The following is a 12,400-nucleotide window of genomic DNA, read 5'->3' as shown; positions in this document are numbered from 1 at the left end:
TTCAGCTGGCCCAGTTGCCTTCTGGTTTAGAAGCAAGCCTCATATCATTAACATAACTGAAAATGGCATGTCCTATATAAGGCACCACTGTATGGATGTAGCTGAATTTTCTCTGGGTTCTCACCTTCGCACAGGTAATTAATAACACAGCCTAAAATGCCTCCTACATTACTTCCTAGTTACATCACCATAGTCCATGACTGAAATGGTGCCTTCAAAGAAGTGGGTACTTAATTATGTGCTTCGGAGCTGTTGGTAAAATCAGTAGAAGTTAACCCAGACCATATTCAATTAAGCAATAAATATAATGAAACTCCCTAGATATGTTGATATTGCAGGCCCTCATTCTTCCTCCTTGTCTGTCTAAGTGGAAGGAAATTCAGTCAACACTACTATATAAGTCTCTGTGTGGGACAAAGTCTAATGAGCTTTTTTTAAAATCGCAGGTTCTGCGACAACTGAAGCAGATATTTTCCACCAGGCACTTCTTGAAGGCAATACTGCTACTGAAGTTTCTCTCATAGTACTAGACACTATATCATTTTTTACCCAGTGCTTCAAGGTAAAGATGGAAGAATTGGAATCCACTTGTATCTTTGTAAAGAAAACACTGTATATAACTTACTAGTCAGAGGCAGTGTAGTGAAAAACAACTAATGTGAGCAGCAAGGAAATGTGGATGGCAGACCTAGGTTGACTACAGTGTGACCTTGAGAAGTCATGGACACTCACTTGTGCTGTCCATAAAAAAAGATTAGACTAATTTTCCCTTAAGGTCCTGTCTGCCTCTTAAATTCTATTGTTTTATTTTCGTGTTTAGAAATCATGTTTCTTTGATACTTCTATTAGAACACCCAGTAGTTTTTTGTTGAAATTATGAGTGGATTAGTTTGCCCAGATCCTCACTGTGAGGAGATAAGTTGTCATGATAGGTGATGTCCAGGCTGGCTGGCTGGCTTCCCTACTCAGGAGTTTGGGGTTTTTTTCTCAGATGTTTACCCCTCAGTGCAAATCATCATTACAATTATTTTGAAACAAAAATAAAAGCTGTTCTCTTGCAAGGTAGCTGAAGGGGTGAAATGGGAAAGTAGATATTGAGGGGGATGGAGTAGGTGAGGATGAGTCAGTAGAGCAGAGCGGATTTTTAAGGTAATGAAACTATTTTTTGTGATATTCTTAATGGCATATGTATGTCAAAACCCACAGAACTGTACTATGAAAATAATGAATCTTAATCTAAACTATGGGCTGAAGTTGTTAGTAATATGTCAGTATTGGTTCATTGGTTGTACACAAATGTAGTACAGCAATGCAGACTGCTTTTTAAAAACCGTGCTAAAATGGCAAAGAGCATCTGGCAAATATTATTTTCTACCAAGTAAATAGTTAATGCCTTTACTTTAAAAAAAGTAAAGATAAAGTATCATAAAATGGTCAAAGAACACAGATTATTTACAAGAGGACTAGTGAAAGTTAGTAGAAATATACTTTAAAGCTCTAATATGCTGTCATTTGACATCTGTGAAATTGGTAGAGGTTTTAAAACACTATGACTAAAAACAAAGAAACAGCTATTCTCATTCTCTGGATTTGATTTTTTTAGTTGTTTGTTTTGATTTTTTTATATTATTAATTTTATTGGCACATTTTAGGTATACAATATAATGACATTCATCATTGGGAATTTGCACCTTTACATAATCTCTCTTGGTTCTTATTTTTCCCCCTTTCCCTGCCCTCCCTTCAACCCCTCCATCCCTCCCTATTTACAAAGATTTTGTTTCCATTTTTCCATTTTCTCATATTAATTCCCTTCCCTTCTTTCCTTTCCCCTGCCCCTCCCACTTTTCCTTCCCCTTTGCCCCATTTCTTCCTATTTCACATTATCTATTTTACCTTTTAGACCTTATTTACACTCTCAGATTCTCACACCAGAGAAACTATTCAGTATTTACACATATGTATCCTCTTTACTTCACTTAAGAGTATTGCCTCAATGGTCATCCATTTAGCTATAAGTGTCGCTGATTTCTCACTCCTTATGGCTGAGTAGCACTCCATTTTATTAAAAAAAACACATTTTTTTATCCAGTCACCAGTTGATGGGAAATTGGGCTGTTTCCAAATTTTAGCTATCACAAACTGCTGCTACAAACGTGGGTGAACATAGATCACTGTGCTGTGATTCTTTCAATTGCTTTGGGAAGATACCCAGCAGGGGAATAGCTGGGTCAAATGGGACTTCCAGTCCTAGTTCTTTGAGGTATCTCCATACTGATTTCCACAGTGGTTGCACCAGTCTACATTCCCACCAGCAGTGGAAGAGGGTTCCTCTTGCCCCACAGCCCCACCAGCATTTGTTATTGGTTGATTTCATGATAGCAGCCATTCTTTCTGGGGTGGGGTAGAATCTCAGCATTGTTTTCATTTGCATCTCTTGAATGACCTGTGATGTTGAACATTTTTTCATATGTTTATTTGGTATTTGTACTTCTTTGTCTGAGAAATGTCTGTTCATTTCAGCTGCACATTTTTCGATTGGGTCTTCAAATTTGGGAGGTGTGATTTTTTTTCAAGTTCTTTATAGATTCGAGATAGTAGACCTTTGTCTAAGGAACTGCTGGTGAAAATTTTTTCCCACGTTGTAGGTTGTCTCTTCACACCGTTGGTGGTTTCTCTTGCTGTGCAGAAGCTTTTTAATAAAAAGAGATCCCACTTGTTGATTGTGCTATTTCACATGCAACTGAGGTTTTGTTCATAAAATCTTTTCCTACACCAATGTCTCCCAGAGTTCTACGTAACTTCCCTTCGAGCCGATTTAGTGTTTCTGTTTTAATATTTAGATCTTTAATCCATTTTTATTTTAGTTTAGTGCATGGTGAGAGATATAGGTCTAGTTTTAATGTTTCGCAAGTTGAAACCCAATTTTTCCAGCACCATTTATTAAAGAGGCTGTCTTTCCTCCAATGAGGGTGTTTGGCTCCTTTGTCAAAGATGAGGTAGCTGAGTGTGTCTGGAGTTGTTTCTGCATCTTGTAACCTGTTCCACTGGTGCTGAGGTCTGTTTCTTTGCCAGTACCTAGCTGTTTTTATCACAGTAGCTTTGTAGTATAGTTTCAAGCTGGAGATTCTGGTACCACCCTACCTTGCCTTTATTGCCTAGAATTGCTTTTGCTATTCTAGGTCTCTTCTTCTTCCAAATGAATTTTTGGATTATTTATTCAAGGTCTGTGAAGAATACTGCTAGAATTTCAATTGGAACTCCATTGAATCTATATAGCAGTTTTGGAAGTGTGGCCATTTTCACTATGTTGGTTCTTCCTACCCAGGAGCAGGGGATGTTTTTCCATTTTCTGATATCATCTTCAATCTCTCTTTTCAGAGTGCTATAGTTTTGAGAGGAGAGGTCCTTGATTTCTTATGTTAAGTTGATTCCTATGTATTTCAATTTTTTGGGTGCTATTGTGAAAGGAATTGTTTGCCCCATTTCTCTCTCAGTGAGTTTGTTGTTCAGGTACAGGAAAGCTCTTGATTTTTGTGTGTTGACCTTGTATCCAGTTACTTTACTGAATTTGGTTATTAAGTCTAGAAGACTCTTGGTGGAGTTCTTGGTGGAGTTCTCTACTCTATAGAGAGTATCATGTCATCTACGAATAATGACATTTTGACTTCTTCATTTTCTATCTTTATTCCTTTCTCTTGTCTAATTGCTGTGGCTAATGTTTCCAAAACTATACTGAACAGGAGTGATGATAGTGGACATCCTTGTCTTGTTCCTGATTTTAATGTTAAGGATTTCAGTTTTTGATCAATTAGTATGATATTGGCTGTTGGTTTTTCATATATGGCTTTTATCAGTTTGAGGTAGAGACCATCTATTCCAATTTTTTGTAGGGCTTTTATTATAAATGCTTGTTGGATTTTGTCGAATGCTTTTTCTCCAACTATTGAGATGATCAAATGGTTTTTGTCCTTGGCTCTATTGATATAGTGTATTACATTTATTGATTTTCTTATGTTGAACCATCCCTGCATCCCTGGGATGAATCCCAATTGGTCAGGGTGTATGATCTTCTTGATGATCTTCTGCATTCTGTTTGTCAGTATCTTATTAAGGATTTTTGCATCTGTGTTCATTAGTGAGATTGACCTATAGTTTTCTTTTTTGGTTGGATCTTTCTCTGCTTTGGGGATCAAGCCAATGCTTGTTTCCATGAATGAATTTGATAGTATTGCCTCTCTTTCAATTTCATTGAAGAGTTCAAACAGTAATGGCAATAGTTCCTCTTTAAATGTCTTATTGAATTCAGCAATGAAGCCATCAGGACACAGGCTTTTCTAAGTTGGTAAGTTTTTAATTACCTTTTCCATTTCACTAATTGATATTGAGTTGTTTAGAATTTTTAGGTCTTCTTGGTTCAACTTTGGTAATTCATACGTATCTGGGAATCTGTTTGTTTCTTCCGTGTTTTCCATCTTATTGGCATAAAGGTTCTGGAAGTAGGTATTAATGATCTTCTGGATTTCTGCTGGGTCCGTTGTAATTTCACCCATTTCCTTCCTAATTGCGTGGATTTGGGCCTTTTTTTTTCCTTTTCTTGATAAGGTTGGCTAAGGGTTTCTCAATTTTTTTATTCTTTCAAAGAACCAACTCTTTGCTTCATTTTTTTTTTGTATTGTTCTCTTAGTCTCCATTGCATTGGTTTCTGCTCTGATCTTTATAATTTCCTCTCTTGTATGAGCTTTGGGTTTGTCCTGCTCTTGTTTTTCTAGAAGCTTGATATTCAGCATCAGGTTATTTAATTGGGCTCACTCTGTTTTCCTAATATGAGTATTCACTGCTATGAATTTCCCTTGTAAGACTGCTTTCATTGTGTCCCATAGATTCTGATATGTTGTATTGTCATTGTCATTTAATGTAGAAACTGTCTGATTTCTTCTTTAATTTCCTCTGTGACCCATTGGTTTTTCATAAGTGTGTTGTTCAATTTTCATGTGTTTATAAAATTCTTGCAGTTTCTTCTGCTATTGATCTCCAAATTTATCACACTAAGATCTGATAATATACAGGGGATAACTTCAGTTCCTTTGCACTTACTTAAACATGTTCTATAAGTGAGTACCTGGTCTATTTTGGAGAACAAACCATGTGCAGCTGAAAAGAATGTGTATTCTGATTTTGTGGGGTGGAACACTGTAAACATCTGCTAAGTTCATTTGTTCAAGAGTTTGAGTTGTATTATTTTGTTTTTTATTTTTTGTCTAGTTGATCTATTTGGAACAGTGGGGTGTTGAGGTCCCCCACTACTATTGTCTTAGTGCTTATTTCACTTTCCATATCCGTTAGTATTTGTTTTATACATTTGGGTGCACTAGTGTTTGGTGCATATATATTTATGATTGTCATCTCTTCCTCTTTGATTGTTCCCTTTACAAGAATGTAGTGTCCTTCTTTGTCTCTCTTAATCAGTGTTGTTTTAAAATCCACTTGATGTACAAAGAGGATAGCTACTCCTGCTTTTCTGGGAGTTTCTGTCACATGGAGTATTATTTCTCACCCTTTAACTTTCAGTCTGTGAGTTTCTTTTTGAATGAAGTGCATTTCCTGTATGCAGCATATTGTTGGATCTTGCTTCTTGACCCATTCTACCAGTCTATTTCTTTTGATTGGTGAATTGAGACCATTAACATTGATGGTTATAACTGATGTGTATTGACTTATCCTTGTCCTGATCTTTTCTTTTCATTGGATTCTCCCCCTTTGCATTTAATTTCTTGTCATCCCTGATGGATTCATTCTGCTTTGCTTCCTGGGGTTGTGATCCTCATTGTGTTTTCCTAGGATGTTTTTTAAAATTCTTTGGAGTGCTGGTTTGGTATTTATGAAGTTCCTAAGGTGCTCTTTGTCATGAAAGTATCTTATTTCTCCATCAATTTTGAAAGATAGTTTTGCAGGGTACATCAATCTGGGTTGGAGGTTATTTTCTCTTGGGGCTTGAAATACGTCACTCCAAGCTCTTCTTGCCTTGAGGCTTTGTGCTGAGAAGTCTGCTGTGATTCTGATAAGCTTTTCTTTGTATGTGATTTGTTTCTTTTCTCTGATTGCTTATGGAACTTTGTTCTTCTGTTAGATTTCTGAAATCTTAACTATTACATGCCTATGTGTAGTTTTTTTATCATGACTAGCTGGAGTTCTGTATGCTTCACTTATCTGTATGTCAAGTTCTTTTCCCCTACTTGGGAAGTTTTCTGCCATCACTTCTGTGAACAGTTTTATTATGTCATCTGCACTCTCTCTTGTTCCTTTGTTACTCCAGTCAGTCTTATTTTATTCTTCTTTCCATCGTCTAGCAACTGCTGCATTGGTTTTTCATGGTCCCTTACTATTTTTGAGAAATTTTTCTTTTCCTGGCCACTAATTGCAATCCTATCTTCTATATCTGAAATTCTATCCTTGCATTGGCTCATTCTTCTGTGTAAGCTTTCAGTGGAGTTTTTAATCTCCTGGAAATCTGTTTGCATCTGTTTATGGATTCCATTTGTTTCCTATGTTGAGATTTATCATGCTCCTCTGCTCCTCTCTAGATTTATTAATCATGTCTTGCACTATGGGCACAATCTCTGCTGTTATCTGAAAAATTATTTGTGATTTCATTTTTTTCCAGATCCTCTTTTGTTGCCAGTTCAGGGAATCCAGGTGTTTGAGTATCAGATTGTTCCATCTCGTTGCCTTTTGGGGTTACCTTAGGTGATCTGGAAGTCTGGTTTTGAGACTTATTTACCTGTCTTCTCATTTCACTAGATGCAGCCTGCTGTGTCTTTGTTGAGGCGAGTTTTTGCTCCCCCAGTGGTCTTCAATTCTCAGCATGCCACCAAGCAACCTTTTCTCTACTGCTTACCAGTGTACCAATCCCTGGGCTCAGAACGGTGGCCTTCTGGGTCCCGGAGCTGACCTGTTTTCTGGGTGGGGTTCTAGCTGGGGCCTGTGCACACTTGGGATGGTATCTAGGTATGCCTCTGGCTAGGGGGTGCCCCTTTATGTAGCTGTTGTTTTGGAGGGCCTTTGGCTGGGGGCTGTGCACCCCAGACCCTGATGTCTGAGCAGGCTTCTGGCTAGGGTCCCCATGCCCTTACTGATGGTATGGAGCAGGCCTCTGGATGATGCTTGTGCACCTGTGCAGCTCTTTTCTGGGCAGCCCTTTGGCTTGGGCTTGTGTGCAGGAGCCTCTGGTATCTGGTTGAGGCCCTGGTTGGGATCTGCCTGCAGCCATGCAGCTCTGGTCCACACTAGTGCTGGGATTGCAGGTGTGTGCACCACATCTGGCTGGATTTGAGTGCTGAGGCATGAAAGAAAATTTCACAACATATGCTGAAGCCTTAAAGCTTTAAACTAGAATTTCAAGTATGAGAGATTATTCCAGTTAAGATCATCAAGGATCTGAAGATCTAGTTATGAAAATATATACTCTGCTACAGCAGCAAAAATTGGAAAGTGCCTAAATAATTAAAATGGTAAACTATTAGAGAGATAACTAAAAAATCATATCTTAGTGCATTGGATGAATGTGCTGCCATTAATGGTGTTCTACAAGAGTGGTTTTCACACTTCAGAATGCATCAGAATCACCTGGATCTCCATCTGCAGAAATTCTGGGGTTGGGAGCTAAGAATTTGCATTTCTAATAAGTTCACATGATACTGATGCTATTGATCTGAGATCCATGAGTTCAGAAACTGTTTTTTTGAGAAGTACTTAATTATACTGATTAAGTAATTAAGTACTGATTATAAAATAAGGTTTATATACCAGAGAAACTATTTGGTATTTGCACGTGTGTGTCCTATTTATTTTACATAAGAGTATGGCCTCAGTGTGCATCCATTTAGCTATAAATGTCTCAAGTTTATCATTTTTTATGGCTGAGTAGTACTCCATTTTATTTTTTAAAAAAACCACATCTTCTTTATTCAGTCATCAGTTGATGGGAATTTGGGCTATTTCCAAGATTAAGTTATTACAAACTGTGCTGCTATAAACATGGGTGTTCATGTATCGCTGTGGTATGATTCTTTTCATTATTTTGAGAGGATACCTAGCAGGGGAATAGCTGGGTCAAATGGGACTTCTAATCCTGGTTTTTCGAGGGATCTCCACAATGATTTCCACAGTGGTTGTACCGGTCTACACTCCCACCAACTGTAGAGAAGGGTTCCTTTTCTCCCACCGCCCTACCAGCATTTGTTATTGGTTGATTTCTTGATAGCAGCCATTCTTTCTCAAGTGAGATGGAATCTCAGAGTTGTTTTCATTTGCATCTCTCCAATGACCTGTGATGTTGAACATTTTTTCATATGTTTATTTGCTGTTTCTACTTCTTTGTCTGAAAAATGTCTGTTCATTTTTGATGCCCATTTTTGGATTGGGTCTTCAAATTTGGGAGGTCTGACTTTTTTAAGTTCTTTATATATTCTAGATAGTAGACCTTTGTCTGAGGAACAGGTGGTAAAATTTTTTTCCCACATTGTGGGTTGTCTCTTCACTCTGTTGGTGGTTTCTCTTGCTGTGCAGAAGCTTTTTAATAAGATGAGACTCCAGTTGTTGATTCTTTGTGATACACAACTGTGAACCACAACTGTGGTTTTCAAATGTTCATGAGGTCTTTTCCTATGTCAATGTCTTAACCTCTCTTCCAGCAGGTTTAGTGTTTCTGTTTTAATGTTTAGATCTCTGATCCATTTTGATTTTAGTTTAGTGCATGGTGAGAGATGTAGATCTAGTTTTAATCTTTGGCAAGTTGAAACCCAATTTTTCCAGCACCATTTATTAAAGAGGCTATCTTTCCTCCAGTGAGGGTGGGTATTTGGCTCCTTTGTCAAAGATGAGGTGGCTAAGTATGTCTGAAATTGTTTCTGCATCTTCTAATCTGTTCCATTGATCCTTGGGTCTGTTTCTTTGCCAGTACCATGCTGTTTTTATCACAGTAGTTTTGTGGTATACTTTCAAGTTGGGGATTATGATGCTCCCTACCTTGTCTTTATTGCCTAGAATTGCTTTTGCTATTCTAGGTCTCTTCTTGTTCCAAATGAATTTTTGGATTGTTTTCTCAAGGTCTATGAAGTATATTGTTGGAATTTCAATCGGGATTGCATTGAATCTATATAGCAGTTTTGGAAGTATGGCCATTTTCACTATATTGGTTCTTCCTACCCAGGAGCAAGGAATGTCTTTCCATTTTCTTATATACTCTTCGATCTCTTTTTTCAGCGTGCCGTAGTTTTCAGAGTAAAGGTCTTTGATTTCTTATGTTAGATTTATTCCTAGGTATTTCATTTTTCTGGTGAGAAACTTAAAGTGTACACGAAGACCAAAATGTATAATAAATAATGTGAAATAGGAAGAAACGTCCAAAGGGGAAGGGGAAGAGGAAGTGGGGGTAAGGGAAAGGAAAGAAAGGAAAGGAAAAAATATGACAAAAGGAAAAAAATGGAAACGAAGTCTTTGTAAATAGGGAGGGGTGGAAGGGTTGAAGGGAAAGCAAAGGAATGGGGAAATAATAATGAAGGTATATCATGTACAGGTACAAATTCCCAATGATGAATGTCATCATATTGTATACCTAAAATGTACCAATAAACTTAATGAATAAAAATAAATAAATAAATAAATGAAAGCCAAGTAAATAAACACAAAAAATAAGGTTTATTATGTGATTTCTGTTCTTATAAATAAAATGAATATCATGCATTTATTTTTAAGAGTTGAAATAATATACAAAAAATAGATTTTAAAAGTGCTTTAAAAGTAAAAACTACATGAGTATAATGTATGGTAGCATTAGTAGGGAACCCAAAGGGTTCGTGCTGCTTCCTTTAGAGTTATACAGGTGTTTTTCCTTTTCCCCCTTCTCTAATTCAGTTAATTTCTTCAGCCCTCCAAGTTTACGATGGAAACCTGGACTATTCTTTTTAAAGAGGCTAATAAAGGACTATTGAATTAAATACTATAAGGAAATAAGCTGTACAATCCCTTTGTGAAGTATTAGGTGTATTCTTATTAAAACACAAGTGTATTTTTCATTGTGCCAATAAAGAAGGGCATTTGATCTCATGACTAGCATTGCATTCCTCCCTCCTATTTTGATATTTCATACTTATTAAAGAGACACTTATATCTCTCTTGAGAGATGACAGGCACACTGTTAAGTACTTTACAAATACGTACCTTTTTTTGGTATTGAGGTTTGAACTCAGGGCCTCATACATGCTAACCATATGCTCTAACACTGAGCTAATTTACTTTTTATCGTAAAGGCTGGGGCTAGAATAAAAGAGTGTTGTAAATGGGAATAAGTGATCTTTAGAAGTAATGGAAATGTTCTAAAATTGGATTGTCATGGTTCCCCAACTCTGTTGCCAATTTTACTAATGTCAGTAGTAATTGAATGGTACGCTTAAAATGGTGAATTTATGGTCTATAAATTATGTCTTAGTAAACTTAAAAATACATATATGAACTCACTTTTAATCTTCATAATAGTCTTATCATGTAGCTACTGTTATTCCCATTTAAAATAAGGAAACTGAAGCCCACAGGGAGGCTATCATCACATGGATGGTCAGTGGCAGAATCAGAATTCAGACCGAGGCCAAGTATCATGAGAATCCATTATTCTAACCACTGCCTATACTTGGAAGTAGACTAAGGAAAGTGCCAGCAAAATCAACACCATTCAGGGATTCTGACTGTTAATGTCACCATTAGGTCTGTCACAGCATTGCCTCTTGTTTTGATTTTTTTTCGGGGGGGGGGTTGGTTGGTTTCAGCTAAGATGTAACCTGCTGATTAGTTTTTTGAAGGATAGGAGGGCAGGGCTGAAGCAGTTAACCAATACTGTTTTTAAAACAAGGTTCACAAACGAATATATAATTCTGTAAAATTTGTTACTTATTTTATGTCTCTTTTCAAGAGGCATTTAAACAATTTATATAGTCTCTTCAATTGTGTTACCTGTTATTATCTCTACTCATAGAGGGTTTAATTTGTCACTAGTGTGTAAACATGCCTTATATTAAATATACATCAAAAAGTCTTTTAAAATAGAATAAGTATTTTCCTTAGTTCTTACATTATTTATTCTTCCTTATAATAATACAAAGCTGGTTGCTGTGTTTATTTTTAATTTACTGATTTCTTACATATGAAGCAATATGATGTGTGTTAAAATTTGTATGTTGCTGTGTTGCATTGGAAAAATAATTTTTTGTCTCTTTAATGTGCTAGAATTAAATATTTTAGGTATGGGTTTATGTAATGTTTTAAGATTTCCAAGTTGAAAGATGACACAAATATTTCAAAATTAAAATGAGAGCCTTTTATTTTTCTGAAACTTCCAAACAGTAATTTCATAAACAGGTATTGATAAAGTCAGTTCTCTCATTCTTGGTGGGACATAAACTAAGTGCTTCTGCAAACTATTTTTTCATGTTTTATAGAGCCAACTTTTAAATAATGATGGGCACAACCCATTAATGAAAAAGGTATTTGATATTCATCTTGCTTTTCTTAAAAATGGACAGTCTGAAGTATCACTGAAACATGTGTTTGCCTCACTGAGAGCTTTCATCAGTAAGGTAAGGACAGAAACTTTGGAATTTCTAGTGGCTCTTTTTTATGACAAAAGGGAAAAGGGAAAGAGGATCAATGCGATGACATATGCAAACATCAGCTAATTAAGTACTGCCTTTATAAATATAAATGTATAACAAAATACTCACAGAGGGCCTGACCAAGAATCCCCTAAAATCAGAACTTTTTATTTCATGCTTTTATTGCTTCTCTTTTACAGTAGCCTCCTTTCAAGGATGTCATTTTCTTTTACTTTCCCTCCCTCTCTTCCTCCCTCCCTTTCCTTCTTTTTTTCTTTCTTCCTTTCTCCCCTCCCCTTTGTTCCACTCCCTTTGCTCTCTTATCTCAAGTGGTAATATCAAATTACCAATTTTGCCAGTTTCTGTTATTTTACTTCTCTTAAAAAGTTTTATATAACTGCTGGAAATATATAAGCCATTATTGCACTGATATATAATCACTTTAAAAGCAGAAAACAATTTTTATAACCCAGGGTCTTATGTCTTGCAAATGATAGGAATTTAGTACATGTTCAGATGAATGAAACCTTCCTTTTAGTGATACTTGTATCTGAAATTAGAAATTAAGTGAATTTGAAGTTTGATTTTGTTAAATTATCATCCTTTAATGTAATGTATGTTTAAAGGAATTTGTGGCAAACTGAGTTCAACACAAGCACTATATAAGAAACTTAAGCTTTCCAAATTCAGAAATAATTCAACAGTCACTAGGTGCATATGTTCTGGATATAGTCCCTGAGATATTATTATCCAGT

The 12,400-nt window shown here is 36.3% G+C and overlaps 1 protein-coding gene across 3 annotated transcripts in view; it reads left to right on the top strand.

Annotated features, from left to right (window-relative positions):
- The window catches only part of Dock11 (dedicator of cytokinesis 11), a 178,243-nt gene that overhangs the window by 120,988 nt on the left and 44,855 nt on the right, over positions 1 to 12,400 (top strand). For all 3 annotated transcript variants that reach the window (XM_004872144.4, XM_013068283.3, XM_087199882.1), the window contains 2 exons: positions 447 to 562; positions 11,493 to 11,630. In XM_004872144.4, coding sequence (XP_004872201.1) covers positions 447 to 562; positions 11,493 to 11,630 — 254 coding nt within the window. The remainder of the gene's footprint in view (positions 1 to 446; positions 563 to 11,492; positions 11,631 to 12,400) is intronic.

This window comes from Heterocephalus glaber, unplaced genomic scaffold (genome assembly GCF_053883595.1).
Source record: "Heterocephalus glaber isolate CG9 unplaced genomic scaffold, H.glaber_assembly_v1.0 deba00001730, whole genome shotgun sequence".
Taxonomy (NCBI): Eukaryota; Metazoa; Chordata; class Mammalia; order Rodentia; family Bathyergidae; genus Heterocephalus; species Heterocephalus glaber.
The sequence above is the reverse complement of the archived record's forward strand: the minus strand, read 5'-3'. Positions and strand labels throughout refer to the sequence as shown.